The sequence below is a fragment of the Oncorhynchus clarkii genome, chromosome 7, assembly GCF_045791955.1.
Source record: "Oncorhynchus clarkii lewisi isolate Uvic-CL-2024 chromosome 7, UVic_Ocla_1.0, whole genome shotgun sequence".
Taxonomy (NCBI): Eukaryota; Metazoa; Chordata; class Actinopteri; order Salmoniformes; family Salmonidae; genus Oncorhynchus; species Oncorhynchus clarkii.
The window spans coordinates 39,467,930-39,487,697 of NC_092153.1; the positions used below are offsets into that span (position 1 = coordinate 39,467,930).

The 19,768-nt window shown below is 42.0% G+C and overlaps 2 protein-coding genes across 2 annotated transcripts; both read right to left on the bottom strand.

Annotated features, from left to right (window-relative positions):
* Positions 1 to 898: 898 nt before the first annotated feature.
* Positions 899 to 7,874, bottom strand: LOC139414231 (leiomodin-1-like). The gene is made up of 3 exons (XM_071162128.1): positions 7,371 to 7,874; positions 3,991 to 5,919; positions 899 to 2,326 (listed from the first exon to the last, which is right to left on the bottom strand). Exons 1-3 carry the CDS (start codon positions 7,629 to 7,631, stop codon positions 2,300 to 2,302), a joined length of 2,217 nt encoding a protein of 738 aa, XP_071018229.1. The 5' UTR covers positions 7,632 to 7,874; the 3' UTR covers positions 899 to 2,299.
* A 744-nt stretch (positions 7,875 to 8,618) lies between these two features.
* LOC139413275 (protein shisa-4-like) lies at positions 8,619 to 19,755 on the bottom strand. Its single transcript, XM_071160462.1, has 5 exons — positions 19,484 to 19,755; positions 17,302 to 17,479; positions 11,802 to 11,938; positions 11,319 to 11,522; positions 8,619 to 11,144 (listed from the first exon to the last, which is right to left on the bottom strand). Exons 1-5 carry the CDS (start codon positions 19,557 to 19,559, stop codon positions 11,095 to 11,097), a joined length of 645 nt encoding a protein of 214 aa, XP_071016563.1. The 5' UTR covers positions 19,560 to 19,755; the 3' UTR covers positions 8,619 to 11,094.
* Between the last annotated feature and the right edge of the window lie 13 nt (positions 19,756 to 19,768).

Consider the following 19,768-nt stretch of genomic DNA (forward strand, 5'->3'; position numbering starts at 1 on the left):
AAATGCTCTCCAAAAACCAAACTCTTTCTTTATTCTCTCATTTAAATGATTCAGGCCAGAGGTTAGGAAAAGCTCATATGAAGTGTAATTACAAAAGGCAATAATTTCTTAGGAGATTCAGGAATAGCCCACTGTTTGCATTTAATCCAATAATCTACATCTTTTCAGATTTTTTCCTACTACCCCCCCCCCCCCCCACCCCCACCCCCCCTTCTCCTCCATTCCCTCTCCCCATCAGCCCAGTGTTCATGGGGAGAGCCAGACAGACCGCTGGCCCACCTCCCATTATTAAGAACAAGAAAGGAATGAATCACTGTGCAAGTCTTCATTGAGAAATGACCAAATATAGGCATTTCGTGGATGCCGAGGCAGTCAAGACGTAAACTGGCCTGTCGCTATCCCTCTCAACCCCCAGTGTCAGATGTCAAAACATGGTAACACATATTCACTACTAGAAGTAGATAGTTAAGTTCCCTCTCTTTTGTCAGTTGTGTGAAGGACATGATCTTGTAGGTGTGAATCTGTTGGAAACAGTGTATACTCTCTCTCACTAAAGATCACATTCCATTTAGTGTTGTCAGCCAGACGTGTGCAGAAATGGAAATCAGATTGAAATACACACACACACAACAGTGCATTAGATCATTAGCTTTGCTAAGGTACACTTCATTGCTCTGTGTGTGTGCACACAAACCTTTCATTATAATCTATTTGACATCTTATACTTGGCGTGGCACACAGAATTGTGCATTTGGTCACAAAATGTCCTCTCACATCAGTTTCAATATCTTTGCAGGTTACAGGGCTCTACTGAGACAACATATCTTATATAGATTTTGGAAATAATTTCTGATTCCGTCAACCAATCAATAGACAGACTGACATAGACAACTTAATATTTCTCAAGCAGTATAAATTGTATTATTAAGATATATTACATTGAAAACCGAGGAAATGTCCACCTGAAAGGAAAATATTGTATGTACAGGTTAAACATTCAAACAAAATACAGTAAATGTATCAGTTGCCTACTGTACTGTATTAGACTACCATCAAATAATGGACAGATGTGTCTCCATCCTGTATCTTCATGTTATTTTTTTTTGAAGATGTACTTGATTGTGAAGTTATTATAATAAAGTGTATTATATGACACTTTTAATTGCAAACATACCATTACTTTTTTTATAGGCTCTGTAACATATTAATGAAGTCCAAAATGAAACAGAAACCACATTATGCATGCAATAGTCAATAGTCACTTTTAGAGTGGCAAACCGCTCTGTACAATATCATCACACTGAAAGAGACATTCATTTTGCTCTGCCATGGTAATAAAATAAACTGTTTTAAAATCTTTAGTCGTAAGACTTGACTTGTAGTAAGACATCTAGCCTGGAATATGTTTGCATTGTTGTCGCTGTATATAGTATTCTGTGATTTGTTTTCTTTGCTTTTGACATTCTCATTTCTTTCTATGTTAGAATCATTATTTTGAGCAAAATGTATGAAAATATATTTATAAATAACATTGTTATTACTAAACGTTGTTGTATAACTTTGTTAGTACTTAAAGGTTGACCATACTTAAATCCCCCAAAAACTTTACTTCCTTCCTGAGTCTTTCTAAGAAGACTGGGATTCTAGGTTGCTTTTTATGTGTAAAACTTTGCCTGAGATGTCAGTCTTGAGATATGGCAATGACACACATTACAAACCACCCTTTCTCCCCCTGTGAATTGCTGAAATCGAACCCCATTTGAATTCCCTGATAATATGCCATGGAGAATCAGCAGTTTGGGCAAAATTCCAAGTGATTCCCTCCACAAACAAATAAAATGTCAAATTACCATCCAATATTTCAATGAATGTTAAAGTAGTTTTGTATATATTTTTTTTTTATAGAATTGTACACGCCCCCACATCTTACATATCATATGCTTTTGTCACCTTATGAACTGCTTCATAATCTAGTGCAAATGACAGGAAAAGCATCAACACAGACAATGGCAGACAACTAGGACCCCAGGGCACGTCCTGCTGCAAAACTCTGCCCTCTTCTCCCTCCACGGGGTCCCTGCAGTCCAGTGTTAAGTTTGAGGAGAGAACTCGTGGCACAGTGAAGGCTGTACATCCAATAGAAATCTCAATTTTCACTCTCTGCTTGCCTGCCTTATCCATCCCGCAGCACAGTGGTAAGACTGGGTGTCAGTCTGTGCGTGGGATGTGTTGGAGTTTCGATCCTCCGTGAGATCTGTGTCCTTCCTCTTCCTTGGCTTTCACTCTCCATTCCAGGGGATTACTGCAACAGTTTTGGTACCGCAACCTGTAGGAAGAGAGGGGAGAGTGTATGGATACTGTATGCATATACAGTGCCTTCAGAAAGTATTCGTACCCCTTGACTTATTCCACATGTTGTTGTGTTACAGCCAGAATTCAAAATGGATTAAACAGATTTCTTTCTCACCCATCTACACACAATATCCCATACTGACAAAGGGAAAACATGTTTTCAGATATTTTAGCAAATTTATTGAAAATGGAACCAATATACATAAGGATTTACACCCCTGAGTCAATAGTTTGTAGAAGCACCTTTGACGGCGATTACACCAGTGAGTCTTTTTTCGGTAAGTCTAAGAGCTTTGCACACCTGGATTGTACAATATTTGACAGTTATTATTTTAAAAATTCTTCAAGCTCTGTCAAATTGATTGTTGATCATTAATAGACAGCCTTTGTCAAGTCTTGCCATAGATTTTCAAAGCAAATTTAAGTAGCTTTGGCCTTGTGTTTTAGGTTATTGTTCTGCTGAAGTATGAATTATTCTCCCAGTGTCTGTTGGAAAGCAGACTGAACCAGGATTTTCTCTAAGATTTTGCCTGTGCTTATTCTGTTTATTTTTTCCCCACAACTCCCAAGTCCTTGCCGATGGCAAGCATACCCATAACATGATGCAGCCACCACCATGCTTGACAATATTAAGAGTCGTACTCAGTGATGTGTTGTGTTGGATTCGCCCCAAACATAACACTTTGTAATCAGGACAAAAATGTAACTTCTTTGCCATATTTTTTGCAGAATTACTTAAGTGCTTTGTTGCAAACAGGATGCATGTTTTGGAATATTTTTATTCTGTACAGGCTTCCTTCTTTTTACTCTGTCATTTAGGTTAGTATTGTGGAGTAACTACGTTGTTGTTGATCCATCCTCAGTTTTCTCATAACACAACCATTCAACTCTGTAACCGTTTTAAAATCACCATTGGCCTCATGGTGAAATCCTTGAGCAGTTATCTTCCTATACGGCAACTGAGTTAGGAAGGATGTCTGTATATTTGTAGTGACTGAATGTATTGATACACCATCCAAATCCTAATTAATAACTTTGCTCAAAGAGATATTCAGCATCTGCTTTAGAATTATTTACACATCTACCAATCAGCGCCCTTGTTCGTGAGGCATTGAAAAAAACTTCCTAGTCGTTGTGGTTGAATCTGTGCTTGAAAATCACTACTCGATTGAGGGATCTTACAGATAATTGTATGTGTGGGATACAGAGATATGGTAGTTATTCAAAAATCATGTTAAACACTATTATTGAACACGGAATGAGTCCATGCAACTTATTATGCAATTTGTTAAGCACATCTTTACTCCTAAACGTATTTAGGCATGCCATAACAAAGGGGTTGAACACTTATTGACTCAAGACATTTCAGCTTTACATTTTTTATTCATTTCTAAAACATTTCTACAAACAAAATTCCACTTTGACATTATGGGGTATTGTGTGTAGATCAGTGACACAAAATCTAAATGTAATCAATTTTAAATTCAGGCTGTAACACAACAAAATGTGGAAAAAGTCAAGGGTTGTGTGAATACTTTCTGAAGTTACGTATAAATGTGTTACAATCTGTGACTGAGCATCCCTGCCAACCCTAACTCTTTCAATGTCTATCAGCAATGGATCTTTGCCCCATCTTACCTTCTTCAGTTTCTTCATATTGGTATTCCTAATGGAGTCCAGGAGTTGGTCCCTAGAGTTCGTACCACCGGCTTTGTTGGCCTTATCATCCATCTTCCTCTGTGATGCGGGCGTCAGGGAGTTTCGCAGGGAGTCTATGTCCAGCATGGGGGGTGGAGGTGGGGGTGGGCCCCCAGGAGGAGGGGGTGGAGGAGGGCCCCCTCCTGGTCCTCTTTTTTGAGTCAACTTTGGGGAGGGCATTGGTGAGGGGTGTGGGGAGGGTTTAGGGGAAGCCTTGGGGGAAACCCTGAGGAATCCCCCAGCAGTCTTGGGCACCTCCAGCATCCCTTTCTTCTCACCGTTGGCCTGGGCCAGCTTCTGCTCCTGTAGGCGCCGCTGTCGCTGCTTGTCCATGTTGCGGCTCAGGATGTTGGTCATGGTCATGCGTGGGCCGGCCAGCTCAAAGCCGTAGCCCAGCTTCAGGAGGGTGGTGTTGTCTTTCAGTATCTTGGTCATCTCCATCTCTGTCTTGCCTCCGCAGATGTGTCTCTGGTTGTGGAAGCGCAGCTCGGTGAGTGTAGTGTTTTTCTGCAAGGCCTGGATCAGGGCCATTATACCCTTGGGGGTGAGAAGGTTGGAATCCAGGTTGATGCTTGTGATAGACGTATTGGTGCGTAAGGTGCCCGCAATGGCGTAGGCCACGTGGTCATCAGCACGGCAGTTGGCCAGGGCAAAAGTCTTAATGTGGGTGTTTTTATTCAAGGCCTCTGCAAACTGGATGAGTGTTTTAGCCTTGATGACCTCCGAGTTGTTCACGTTGAGCTCTGTCATGGTGGGGTCGTTGCTGCAAACTTGCTCTATGAGGTCACTGAACATGCTGGAGTCCTCGTCTTCTTCTTCCTCTACTTTGGTCTTGCTCGGTGTGCTCTTGTTCGTCACACAATTCCCACGCTGTTCCTCACCCTTGCTGGATTTTAGTCCTTCGTTTGCATCTTTTCCCCTTTTCTCCTCAGTTTCCCTTTTCTCTTCTCTTTCCTTGTCTCTAATACTCCTCCTATCTTTCTCTTTTATACTTTCCTTACGCTTTAACCCCACATCTTTCTTATTCTCCTTACCGTCTTCTTTCGCTTTCTCCTTGGGATCTTCCTTCTCCACTTGCTTCTCACTTCCGCTCTCCTTCTCGGCTGGCGACTGTTGTCTCTCAAGTTTCGAGTCAGACTTGTCCTTCCCTGGCTTGTCCTTCTCTTCCACTCTGTTTTTTTTATCGTCTGTTTGACTCTCTTCAACCCGACTTTGCTTCTCCACAAACTTTGACACAAGTCCCCTTGTCTTGTTCTCATCTCTTTTTTTCATATCCTCTTTTCTTTCTTTCCCCTTGATCGCCTCGTTTTCTTTCTTCTCTTGTAACTTGGAGATCATTTCCTTTGTCTTATTACTGGTGCTCAACCTCCTGTCTCTTGTCTCCATAAGCTTGTTGTCCTCGTTCCTCTCCCTTTCCTTGGCATCCCCTTTCTCTAAACGGTCCCGACTCTCCTGTCTCCCGAATCTGTCTCTAGCCGTTTCTTTAACATCACCGTCCCTCTTCTCCCCTCTTCTGTATTTTTCTCGAGTTGTATCCTTTACATCGCTGTCGTTACTTTCCTCTCTCCTGGATCTGTCTCCAGTTGTGTCTTTCACTTCAGCGTCCTTCCTCTCTTCTCTCCTGAATCTTTCTCTAGGGGTCTCTTTCACTTCTTTGTCTTTGCTCTCCTCTGTCCTATATCTATTGGACAGGCTGACCCTGTCCTCTTTAGTGCGGTCTGGTCTTTTGTCATTTCTCTCCTCCATCTTGTTCACTCGTTCTGTTGTGATACTTGATTGCCTTCTGATCCCCCTTCCTTCTTTCCCCTCCTGACTCAGGCCCATCTTCCTCAGGTACTCTTGTTTCCGGCTCTCCTTCTTGGGTTCCCCCTGCAGGAGAAGAAACATGACATAGGGACGTTTCCACATGAAGTGAATCGGAAAAGCATACACTTACATGACTTTCAATAATCTACACAAGAATCTAATCGTTTTCTACTGTCAAATCCAATTAGAGTGATGTGTTCTCAGTCGTAATGTGCCTTGCCTGTTATGGTCATCACTGCATGACCACCAACAGCCCTATCAACATGACTAATCATACGCCTGTCCACCAGCTACAAATCAGTTTGTGTCCATGATGACCTAACCTTGCCTTTGCTGTTTCTAACGATTTACACAAAAACATGCATTTAGTTCATTCGTGTTCTCGAGAAATATCAGGTATTCAAACGAGTCTTTGTTTGTGCTCAACTTGTCTATGTGTGAAGCATAACTTGTTGGCATGGAGAGCACAGTACGACATAAGCCATGACATAAGACCACAGCGTGTAATGTAAACTTGACGATAGACACCGCGTGTTTACAGTGTGCACGGGGGGAGTCTGTTAGTAGTGCAGAAATGCATTTGCGGAGCAGCTACTCTGAGTGTTTCAGTTGTGAGCCTTGCTCCATCTGTTTGGTTTGCTCGAGACTGCAGCCCTGGCAGATGTTTCCTTAAAAGGCATTGAGCAGCACAGGAGCAATCAACCAAGGAATTCCATCATGCCGGGATTAAGGAGCTCCACAGAGCCCCGGATCCATCATTTGAAGTGCTCTTCTCTATACACGTCCAACAGTTATCCCCTGGCTCTGTTTTTCCCTACCCGGCGGGGCCCTGCGTCAAAAAAAGCTGTCCACTAAAAACAAACTCAAACTCATCGTTGACCTATAAACTACAAAGCGATAGCAAAATCAGGTGACACTGTGCACAAGATTGCTTTGATGGCTGCATCTTTAAGCATTTTCTCTGTTTACCAAAGGGGACTTGTGCGAAGAATGTGAAAGGTATACGTGAGTGTTTTTTTTCCTGCCATAAGAACGAACAGCAGCGGAGCACCGTTTATGAACTGCTGGAACATCCAGTTGGCAGGGGAATATTTCAGAAGGATCATTAAAATACCCGTTTAAGGAACAGGAACGTAAAGGAACTATCTTTCAGACATTTTTGAATTGTAATTTCTTTATCTGGTTTCCAACAGCCAGTCCTATTGACCAGAATGAGGCTTGTTACCGTATAAGAGTAAATAAGTGAAACGGGTGGAGCGGATGTCTGTCTGAGAGGATGTGATTAACTTCCACCACAATCAATTTTGTCAGTATCCCTGAGATTAAACATACCCTAGCAAAAGAGGCAGGTAAGGGATCAACCGGGTAGAAAAACATAGGATAAACAATTAAGGTGACAGATTGTGTCAGTAAAACATCTCACAAGGTGGACTTCAGGCCAACTCTGTCTCACACATAATAAACATGAACTGTGGGGGAGTTCCACTGTATGACTCGACGTTTAGTAATCATACCTCAATAGACTGTTCCTTTTGGCTGAGCTTCCCTGGACACTCCCGGCTGTCCAGCTTAGCATCCCGGTCCCGGACAGTGTTAGTGGCAGGCTGCTCTATGGCTCTTTCCTCATTGGGATCCAGGTTGGGGGCCACCAATACCTCCTTCTCCAGCTCCTCAATCTGCTCAGGGGACAGGTTGGACAAAAGGACATCCAGGTCAGGGTCCTCGCTCACCTGCCGCCCCGTCCGCGTCAGTCCCCTCACCTTCCTCCTGGACATGGTCGCCTCTGGCTGGAGAAGAAAACACCCTCACAGCAGAACAGATGAAAAGAGTTCGTAGCCTACAAGCTGTACGGTGTCTCCTTTAGAAAAGTGTGCTTTCCTAGTGTAGGAGCCTGCAGAATCTCCCCATGGGCCGAAGGTGGTGTCCGTCTCACTGAGAAGCCACCAGAGGCCTCAATCCTGGTGCTAAGAGGGAGGACTTGAGACTGGGCTTGCAGTCAGGGTACCAGTATGGAGTGTGTTAGTCTATCATGAAAGTTGGTCTGAAAGGCTGGGACATTCTTTGAAATCCTTTGAAACTGCATGTCCATATTTAGTGCAGGGTACATAGTCCTTTAAAGGCAATGGGAAGGGCTGAGTTTATGAGAAATGCCAAAGCATGGTATAACACAGTGCTACTTCCTCTTTCATGATTACAGCATTAGTTCCAAGAGGGTTTGGTGTTCAATGAACACAGACAATTATATATTTTTGTTTAAACAATGAAAGTTGAATTTGTAGGCTTTGAAGAGGTGTCTATTCTATTGAGGTGTTTTATGACATAGTTGAATGAGCTAATAACTAATAACAAGCTAATGACTACAAAATACGTAAGAAAATTGTTACAACAAAGTGCAACATCGTGTTCATAGGACATAGTTCACAAATATATTTTTTAATGTAAAACAGATTTTTCACTTGGCTGCAAAGTATCAATTTTAAGGACATCTAGTGGTCAAAATGCTGTAGTAAAATTGCATTACTGTCATAGCCTCCGCAATTTGATTCATTCAATTATAAATTGACTGGGTTTGAAAGCCAATACTTACTTTTCTGCCTTCCAACTAGATTCAGAATCCACCTCTAAGAGGGCGTCATCACCCAAACTTCTCCTAATAAACTCAAGTTCCACACACTCACAGTAATGATATCATTGACATCAAAAGGGTTGTTTGTTTGTTAACTATTTGAAAGTGCACCATGCAATACACGACAGTAGTCTGCTGGATTTTACATTTCAAAGTTATAATTTATGTTATTCGAAAGAAAAAAAACATAGCACTTATTGTATTACAATGTCTTACCATCCATTAAACAACAGACAACCAACAAGTAAGAGCTGGGAACTGTTCTACTAGTAACAAATGTGATTTACGCTCTGGTAAAATGTACACCAAAAAAAATTTGCATTCAAAATTTAGAAAGTTTTTTTCAATTATGTGCTTGTGAACTTGTGATTTTCTGTATTTCTGCTTACATTTTTACCTAAAATGTCATAATAGATGTGAACCAAATCAAATAATACAAAAACAATTGTACTTTTAAATTTCTTTACTGAGACAATTGATCCAACATTCAATTTCTTTGTTAGGAAAAGTATGTGAACCTCTAGATTAATCATCTGCATTAAGTGTATTAAAGTAGTCAAAAGTATAGTATTTGGTTCCTAGCATGTAATGACTACATCAAGCTTGTGACTACAAAAACTCTGGATGCATTTGCAGTTTGTTTTTGTCGGGTTTTGGATGATGTTCTTCCCAATAGTAACCGAATGGGGAATGATGACTGGAGTAATTGTATTTTTAATTGAGTAGATAAGACGTTTGTAACCTTCTCACTTAACATCATTCATGATCTATTCATGATTATCCATCATGGCGGTAGCATCCACATGAATGTGGAAACGTTCAAAAACATGCTCTATTCTTACCTAAAAATAAAAGTGACTCCAAAAAGACAAGCCGCCACGTTTCTGTTGGGCAAAACATAAACCAAAACAAACTGCAAATGCATCCCAGGAGTTTATAAAGTCACAAACTTGATGTAGTCACTGCATGCTAGGAATATGGGACCGAATACTACACTTTTGACTACTTTAATACACTTAATTCAGATGATTAATCTAAGAGGTTCACATACTTTTTCCAACGAAGAAATGTAATGTTGGATCAATTTTCTCAATAAAGAAATTAAAGGGTACAATTGTTTTTGTGTTATTTGTTTAAAATCAGGGTCAACTTGATCTATTAGTAAGACTCACACTCTAGGTCAAATGTATGCAGAAATTCTAAACAGTTCAAACGTTCTCAACCCACAACATGTACACTTTACATGTTGACAATAAACATTACAGTAATCCAATTCAAATAATAAAATATCAATAGGGTTTATGAATAAGAGTATGTCACTGTTTTACATTGACACGTTTAAACACGGGCTGGCCAAGAAGAATCTGTATATCTATTGCACGATTGCTTCATCATTCCTCTCTGAACAAATATGCTAAAACTCTCAAAATGATTCCATAGAAAAATCTGTTAAGAATCTCAGGGTGGGTAAAATAGAATGTCACCTGATCCGACACATTTGACCTGGGACGAGCCCTTCAGTGGTTACTAATAGTAAACTGTACAACATGCTCAACACGTCAGGCTCTACTGTACAGTTCCAACATCCTACAAGGGGCACAACAATGGCTCAGAGAAAAAGATCATAGCCAAAAATAAAGACAGTGTGAGGAAATGCTCGAAGCATTTCATGGTCAAACATTTCTAAAAAAAGTTGTGTCTGTTACAACAATAATAAGACATGTTCAAATATTGTCGACAAAATGTGTCTTGAAACAGTTCCTTGAATTCACGATGACACGAGGCTCAGATGTGTTATTTAAGTTAAATATTGGCTGGATATATTACTGAAAATTAACATTCCCACAGATTCCACTCATAAATAAACGTATTTCTGACAACTTGAGTACCATGACAAATTGGTATGTAGCAGAACATGTACTGTCTAACTGACGTTCGAATATATATAAAGTAAATGTTAATCTATTACAGAAGACAAGCTGAGCATGAGTTAACAAAGAAATCCCCACAGAGAGCTGACTAAAAGGGGTCTGACAGAGCGAGAGGAGCCGTCAACTCTTCTGAGCATTCTGACTTTAATACAACAGATAAGAGTCAACCAGCTCTCATGCACACCCTGTTATCTTCAGGTATGACCCTCGCTCTGTCCACTACCGGATTAAAGCCAAGCAAACATGTGATAGACAGACGTTCACCATTCCTCAAGTCAAACGTCTTAAGCAGAGAATTCATGTCAAACAAAGCATGTGACCTTGAAGAACGCCGTCTTGGGTTACGCTAATTGCGAGGGATAGATGTCAGAGTAAGTGCACGGATGAAGGATGCAGGTGGGTTAACCTCACTTTGGAATGGTGTGACATTTTCCACATTAGACTGTCAGTAGGAATCAAGTTCAGTGCCAGGACAGACAGGAGAACCCCCAACTCAGCATATGCTCCTGTTCCTTTAAAGGACGTAGAAAATAAAGGACAATAAAGTGCCTCTGGTTATCTTTCACGAGGCAACCGCTAGGAGAGCCGGAGCCATGGTTGCCTTCTTGTGGTCGCCTTCTCATCTTGAAGCAGTGCTTAGTTTGTTTCTCCTCTCCATGTACAGTACTTGCTTTCATCCCATCAGTGACCGGGGTGGGGAGTGTACTGTGGCGGGGAGTAAGGAGGGGGTGCTGCAACACACACAACAGTAAAAGCTTCAACTGTGACATAGAATACAATTATCTGTCTTTTTCTAAAAAATGTGCTTCAGGATTGTGTTTACTCTTCAGACACTGATATGGCATTCGTCTACAAATCACATCACTCAGTAGTGATCATAAAGGTGTTTCAGGTTGTCCTCTTACCTCCCTGAGGGTAGCCAGGGTCTGCCATGGGGTACGGGGGGAATGGCCCGGGTTGCATCATGGGGTATGGCTGGGGCATGCCAGAATACTGAGGTGCCATTGGGTAACCAGGGTGCTGATAATCAGGATGTCCCATCACCAGCGGCTTGCCGTAAGCGTCATACATGGGCTCCACAGGGTAGCTGGCCATTGGGATGTGCTGGGCTGAGGTTGAAGCATATAATTGAGTCAATATAGGAATACGGTATACTGTGATGATCGCACTAATTCAAAGAACCCCCCCATCCCCATTTTCGCCTTGTATAAGTCCCAAATTATTTTGACATTATAACTCCGTCTGACATTATAACATTCAAAAGCAGGCAGACTTCAAACCCTTCCCAACTGCAATTCCAAATGACAATTTTGCGAAAAACACCACATTGTATACACACATCATCTGTCATATTAACACATTCTGTTAGCAATTATCCATCATGCTACCGTCATAGGGAGTCCTGCCACGCTGCTGTCGTTGCTGGTAAAGGTAACAGCAGGAACACATGAAGCAGCACACCATGGTAGCAATGATAGCCACGAAGAGCAGGATGGACGAAGCAATACCAGCGATGGTGGTAGGGCTAGGAGAGGAAGGGAGGGGAAACCACCTCAGACTCTTTCTAAAAGCTTCCACAGAGTAATATCAACACATGATCTACTTCATTCTAACATTACGTGCAAAAGTATCAACACAGCAATTACCAACTGTTTCATCCACAGAGTTACCCTGTGACCCCATAGTTCCAAGGTTCATAAACTGCTATCCAGTCCCATCTCTGCCTCAGCTCAGCTATTCACAAAGCGTCTTATAGTATAGGGGTGCTGTCCTAGGATCAGTTTGACCTTTTAGATCATAATGAATACGACGACATGGTCAGAGGTGACTGATCCTATATCAGCACTCTTAAACTAAGAAGCGTTATGAATTGTATTTGTCACATGATTCGTAAAAAACAGGTGTAGGCTAACAGTGAAATGCTTACTTAAGGTCCCGTTCCAACAATGGAGAAAGAAAATAGAGAAATAATAGAAAAGTAATAACAGGTAATAATGCAATTAATAAATACACAATCTGTAACGATAACTTGGTACGGGGTACCAGTACCGAGATGATGTGCAGGGGTATGAGGTAATTGAGGTAGATATGTACAGTTGAAGTCGGGAGTTTACATACACCTTAGCCAAATACATTTCAACTCAGTTTTTCACAATTCCTGACATTTAATCCTAGTAAGAATTCCCTGTCTTAGGTCAGTCAGGATCACTACTTTATTTTAAGAATGTGAAATGTCAGAATAATAGAAGATAATTATTTATTTTAGCTTTTATTTCTTTCATCACATTCCCAGTGGGTCAGAAGTTTACATACACTCAATTAGTATTTGGTACCATTGCCTTTAAATTGTTTAACTTGGGTCAAACGTTTCAGGTAGCCTTCCACAAGCTTCCCACAATAAGTTGGGTGAATTTTGGCCCATTCCTTCTGACAGAGCTGGTGTAACTGAGTCAGGTTTGTAGGCCTCCTTGCTCGCACACACTTTTTCAGTTCTGCCACACATGTTCTATAGGATTGAGGTCAGGACTTTGTGATGGCCACGCCAATACCTTGATTTTGTTGTCCTTAAGCCATTTTGCCACAACTTTGGAAGTATGCTTGGGATCATTGTCTATTTGGAAAGCCCATTTGCGACCAAGCTTTAACTTCCTGACTGATGTCTTGAGATGTTGCTTCAATATATCCACATAATCTTCCTTCTTCATGATGCCGTCTATTTTGTGAATTGCACCAGTCCCTCCTGCAGCAAAGCACAACAACAACATGATTCTGTGATTCACGGTTGGGATGGTGTTCTTCGGCTTGCAAGCTTCCCCCTTTTTCCTCCAAACATAACGATGATCATTATGGCCAAACAGTTCTATTTTTGTTTCATCAGACCATTTCTCCAAAAAGTATGATCTTTGTCCCCATGTGCAGTTGCAAACCGTAGTCTGGCTTTTTTATGGCGGTTTGGAGCAGTGGCTTCTTCCTTGTTGAGTGGCCTTTCAGGTTATGTCTATATAGGACTCGTTTTACTGTGGATATAGATACTTTTGTAGCCGTTTCCTCCAGCATCTTCACAAGGTCCTTTGCTGTTGTTCTGGGATTGATTTGCACTTTTCACACCAAAGTACGTTCATCTCTAGGAGACAGAACGTGTCTCCATCCTGAGCGATATGGCGGCTGCGTGGTCCCATGGTGTTTATACTTGCGTACTATTGTTTGTACAGATGAACGTGGTACCTTCAGGTGTTTGAAAACTGCTCCCTTGTGGAGGTCTACAATTTTTTTCTGAGGTCTTGGCTGATTTCTTTAGATTTTCCCATGATGTCAAGCAAAGAGGCACTGAGTTTGAAGGTGGTCCTTGAAATACATCCACAGGTACACCTCCAATTGACCCAAATGATGTCAATTAGCCTATCAAAAGCTTCTAAAGCCATGACATCATTTTCTGGAATTTTCCAAACGGTTTTAAGGCACAGTCAACTTAGTGTATGTAAACTTCTGACCCACTGGAATTGTGATACAGTGAATTATAAGTTAAATAATCTGTCTGTAAACAATTGTTGGAAAAATGACTTGTGTCATGCACAAAGTAGATGTCCTCACCGACTTGCCAAAATTATAGTTTGTTAACAAGGAATTTGTGGAGTGGTTGAAAAACGAGTTTTAATGACTCTAACCTAAGTGTTGGACTTCCGACTTCAACTGTACATATAACTAGGAATAGAGTGACTAGGTAACAGGGTAGATAATAAACCGCAGCAGCAGCATATGTGATGAGTCAAAAAAGTTAGTGCAACAAGGGTCAATGCAAATAGTAAAATAGTTAACCAAATTGCTATCCAGACTAACTATTTAGTCTTATCACTGGGGGGAGGGGAGGGTGTACAGGGTTCTGTTAGTTCCAGACTTGGTGCACCCTCTGTAGCGCCTTGCGGTCGGATGCCAAGCAGAGTCCATACCAAGCGGTGATGCAACCAGTCAAGATGCTCTCAAAATGTGCAGCTGTATAATTTGAGGACCTGAGGGACCATGCCAAATCGTTTTAACCTGCTAAGGGGGAAGAAGCGTTGTCATGCCCTCTTCACGACTGTGTTGGTGTGTTTGGACCATGATAGATCCTTAGTGATGTGGACACCGAGGAACTTCAAGCTCTCGACCCGCTGCACTACAGCCCTGTCGATGTGAATGGGGGAATGCTCGGGCCTCCCTTTCCTGTAGTCCATGATCAGTTCCTTTGTCTTGATGACGTTGAGGGAAAAGTTGTTGTCCTGGCACCACACTGCCAGATCTCTGACCTCCCGTAACATACACTGAACAAAAATATAAACGCAACATGTAAAGTGTTGGATCCTATGCTTCATGAGCTAAAATAAAATATCCCATAAATGTTCCATACGCACAAAAATCTTACTTCTCTCAAACTGTGCACACAGATTTGTTTACATCCCTATTAGTGAGCATTTCTCCTTTGCCAAGATAATACATCCACCTGACAGGTATGGCATGTAAAGAAGCTGATTAAAACAGCATGATCATTACACAGGTGTACCTTGTGCTGGCGACAATAAAAGGCCACTCTAAAATGTGCAGCTCTGAGGGAGTGTGCAATTAACATGCTGACTGCAGGAATGTCCACCAGAGCTGTTGCCAGAGAATTGGATGTTAATTTCTCTACCATAAGCCGACATTGTTTTACTAAATTTGGCAGTACGTCCAACCGGTCTCACAACAGCACACCGCATGTATGGCATCATGTGGGCGAGCGGTTTGCTGATGTCATCGTTGTGAACAGAGTGCCCCATTGTGGCGGTGGGGTTATGGTATGGGCAGGCATAAGCTACGGACAATGAACACAATTGCATTTTATCAATGGCAATTTGAATACCTTGACAAGATCCCGATGCCCATTGTTGTGCCATTCATCCACCACCTCATGCTTCAGCATGATAATGCACAGCCCCATGTCAAAAGGATCTGTACATAATTCCTGGAAGCTAGTTATTCCATGGCCTGCATACTCACTAGACATGTCACCCATTGAGCATGTTTGGGATGCTCTGGATAGACATGTGCGACAGCGTGTTCCAGTTCCCGAGAATATCAAACAACTTCGCACAGCCATTGAAGAGGAGTGGGACAACATTCCACAGGCCACAACCAACAGCCAGATCAACTCTATGCGAAGGAGATGTTCGGCAGTATTACTTATGGCTAGGATGCGGGGATTGAGCTCGGGCCGACCAGATACTGACTGGTTTTCTGATCCATGCCTTGTCTATCTGTGACCAACAGATGCATATCCTTATTCCCAGTCATGCGAAATCCATAGAATAGGGCCTCATGAATTTTTTTCAATTGACTGAATTCCTTATATGAACTGTAACTTAGCAAAATCGTAGAAATTGTTGCATGTTGCGTTTATATTTATTTCAGTATAGTAGTAGGTGCAGAGGACTCTTCTGCTTCACCTTAATGGTGTTTTCAAACTGGGTCATGCTCATTAGGACGAACGGAAAGCAAAAACAATGAGTCAAAGACAAGTTAAAGGCCTCCCGAGTGGCGCAGTGGTCTAAGGCACTGCATCACAATTGCTAGCTGTGCCACTAGAGATCCTGGTTCGAGTCTGGGCTCGACTCTCGACCTTCGCCTCTCCCGAGTCTGTACGGGAGTTGCTGTGATGAGACAAGACTGTAACTACCATTTGGATACCACAAAGTTTTAAAAAAGTACCTCCGTTTCACTCCAAGGTGAAATACATTTTTAAAATCACATCTTCTCCCTACTGGAAACCACCCTGATCTCCAGTTGGGTGTTACTGCTCCCAGTGTGCTCAGTGGTGTTAAGTGATGATGAAAGCTTTTTATGGTGTGAAAAAAATCTGTAGTGTTGTGTCCTCTCAGATGCAAGGTCACTTACCTCAACATTACACCAATCTCCGAGAGGGAATACAGAGTGACCACTAAACTGTATTGATACATGCCCAGCTAGCACACTGGATCGAGCTTCAGACTCGGCCGACATCATGTGGCCCGAGCCTGGGCCACCTTCGGCAGTATTACTTATGGCTAGGATGCAGGGATTGAGCTCGGGCCGATTCCGGTGTGAGTTATCTGGCCCAAATGTATTACTTGAGGCTCGGGGCGACTCTCTGTCGGATAATTACATGGGTTGCTTTATCTAATTAACATTTCATAATTTTACAATCCTCATTGTTTCTGTGATCAGAAAATACAATTAACATTTTAAAGACATTCTTTAAGAGTCCTGTGTAGTATTGTAGTATTTAACTGTACAAAACTGTGTTTCTACAGATGCTCGTTTGAGGTCCGTGCTGGCTGCGCCCGGGAGACCCATGAGGCGACGCACAATTGGCCCAGCGTTGTCCGAGTTCGTGGAGGGCCGGGATGTCCTTGTCCAATCACGCTGTAGAGACTCCTGTGGCGAGCTAGGCGCATGCACGCTGACACGGTCACCAGGTGTATGGTGTTTCCTCCAGGATAAAATGTTTTTTTTTGTGGATGGGTTTATTTGTATGTATAAAATGTATAGTAGTAATATTTAAAATTACTAAAATCGGGTAATTTTATATACATTTATTTAAATTAGCATCTGGACACTTCTGGGTGGATTCTGGTAAGATGCTGGCAAAGTCAGCTGAATTCTGTTAGACGGAAACGATGTACTTGGGCCGATTCTGGGCAATCGTTCATTTTGACTCCGGGCCGAGTCCGGCACACGATTCAGGGCCGATTCAATCAGTTCCGGCCCCCCTGGAAGAGGGCCGCTTCTGGGCGGTTTCTCAGAGAGAAATATAGTGCTGAGGGTAGCAATGTAATCAATTAGCAGAATATGACCCATGTGTACTCTGACATTTAGTGAGCCAGTCACGCAAACACACACCTGAACTGGAAGAGCACGCAACGCTTCTGCTCCCTCTCAGTGATCCTCTTGAGGCCGTCCAGGCAACAGTAGCGCTTGTGGCAATTCCCACAACAGAAGGTCATCGGGGGACAGGGGATACCGTTGTGCCACGTACCATTCTTATCCACGTACCACAAGCAGTCATCAGTGGCACCTACTGCAGATACCGACAAGGAGAAACAGACAGAGCCAGACAAGACAGATTCAGAAGGGTGGACTGACGGAGGCAAAAGAAAGCTGATTACACTTGAGACTACTCAGTGGACTTAATATATTTAGTAAGACACCAAACAGCCCATCGGCTCCATCTCAACACATAATTACTCTGTAATTACACTTGGAGGTTGAAGAATGACACAGTAAAAATGTTCAGTGGTTATGTGCGTTAGGCTGCCCTGTATAGGGCCCGATGCTATACATAGGTCAGGTGCATTCAACTCTGACCCTACGAGATACGGAGCCTGCTGGGTTTCTGTTCTACCTGATAATTAATTGCACACACCTGGTGTACCAGGTCTAAATCAGTCCCTGATTGGAGGGGAACAAATAAAAAAAATGCAGTGGAACTGGCTTCAAGGTCCAGAGTTGAGTTTGAGGGTAGAACAGAAACCCAGCAGGCTCCGGATCTCATAGGGTCAGAGTTGAATGCACCTGACGGACATATAGCGTCAGGCCCTACAGGACAGCCTAATGCATGTAACCACTGAACATTTTTACTGTGTCATTCTTCAACCTCCAAGTGTAATTACACAGTAATTATGTGTTGAGATGGAGCCAATGGGCTATTTGGTGTCTCACTAAATATATTAAGTCCACTGAGTAGTCTCAAGTGTAATCAGCCAGGTCACAGTTATAAATGAGAACTTGTTCTCAACTGGCCTACCTGGTTAAATAAAGGTGAAATAAAAATAAATAAAAGGGTTATAGGTAATTATGCCACTTGCATAGGTGCCCCACTACCTCCCAAATTAATGTAATTTCCTTCTGGTCTAAGTGACTACAGATTAATCAACTAGGGATGTGTTGGTTCGCGAACTAACAGCTCTTTTTTGAACGTCGGGAACCGAATAGCATCGGTGAAACAGCCGTTCGTTTGGCTCCCTCATTTTACATAGTTACTTCTGCTTTGAGCTCAAAACAACGATTACCTGTAGATTAGTTACAAGTATCTAATGAGGGTGAATCCTCACTACAGAAACTGTAAATAGTGGGGAGAGCGAATCATTCTAGTCCACGCTCATTTAGCAGATCCTTAAAAATGAAAAATAAATTATCCAGGTGATCTAATCAGTACTCAGGACAAAAACAATACGTGAACGCGCATTTCACGATCTGACATAATGGTAGCCTACTTTGGGGGCTTTACTTTAGAGATCTGCATTTTTTTCTTTGGTCCTAGATCGATCGATTTTGAACGAAAAGCCATTCGGGAGCCAAATGAGACGGCTCTTTTACATGAAAGGAGCCAAATAGGCCGGCTCACCGAAAATACTCGGAATGCCCATTACTAGAACCAACTACAAAGGAATCTGAGTCCATGTCATATGAAAGTATGTTCATTTAAATTAGGTCAGTCCCCATTTAGTGCAATATACTGTAAATATAATTAAATGAATAATGTAACAGTCGATGGATTGATCAATTGATTTCGTGTATCTAATCAAATTTAAATTTGATGTTCCCCTGATCACTTCTGACAATTATTCATTGCTTTGACATCACTGGGTTCGAATACGGGTTAGACTATTTTGTGATTAATAAACATTATGTATACTTAATGAACGGCACATATATTCGAGATAAAATGACCAAATATAGGCCAGAATAACAGTTGTCTATGTAGGCGTGAGACTATTTGGCTATCGTGCGTTTCGCATTTCATTCGAGACAAGCACTGGAAATTCTTGAATAAATAAAAACACAAAACATACATTAAGGTCTATAATAAATATAGGTGACACATCCGGAAAAAATGCATCATGTCTGGACACCCCTTAGAACGTCGAGGCATTATCTGGATACATTAGCCCCATGTCTCTAGTGGATTCGTCTACCGCTACAATTTATGGATACATTCTTGCAACACGTGTAAACTGTATCCAGAAATGTATCGTAGTGCCGCGGCCTGTTCGAAAAACCAAGAACCATCGTCAAGACTTACCCTGCCAGGAGGAGAGGAGGACGGTCATCACTGGCAGAGCCATAGCGATAAGGGACATTTTGCCTACTGTGAACATACTGTCCAAAATGATGAAAAAGTCGATTTTTGAGCAAAACCACTGGCAGCTTTAACAGCTATTTTGCTCCATACGCCGCTGCAAATGATAATCTCTCTATAATCATGCTCTAGTTGTGGAATTGCATGACAGACGGGAGGGAATGAGGTTAGTGATCAACAAGATCTGGGTAGAATGACACATCGCCTGTGACGCTGTTCACCCAGGGG

Excerpts from the sequence above, each read along its gene's own strand:
- LOC139414231 (XM_071162128.1), bottom strand. The coding sequence starts at position 7,631 with ATGTCCAGGAGGAAGGTGAGGGGACTGACGCGGACGGGGCGGCAGGTG. Across the intron at positions 5,920-7,370 it reads AAAAGGAACAGTCTATTGAG|GGGGAACCCAAGAAGGAGAG; the intron begins GTATGATTACTA and ends CTTCTCCTGCAG. Across the intron at positions 2,327-3,990 it reads ATATGAAGAAACTGAAGAAG|GTTGCGGTACCAAAACTGTT; the intron begins GTAAGATGGGGC and ends CTCTTCCTACAG.
- LOC139413275 (XM_071160462.1), bottom strand. The coding sequence starts at position 19,559 with ATGTTCACAGTAGGCAAAATGTCCCTTATCGCTATGGCTCTGCCAGTG. Across the intron at positions 17,480-19,483 it reads CCTCCTCTCCTCCTGGCAGG|TAGGTGCCACTGATGACTGC; the intron begins GTAAGTCTTGAC and ends CGGTATCTGCAG. Across the intron at positions 11,523-11,801 it reads TGGCAGGACTCCCTATGACG|CCCAGCACATCCCAATGGCC; the intron begins GTAGCATGATGG and ends CTTCAACCTCAG.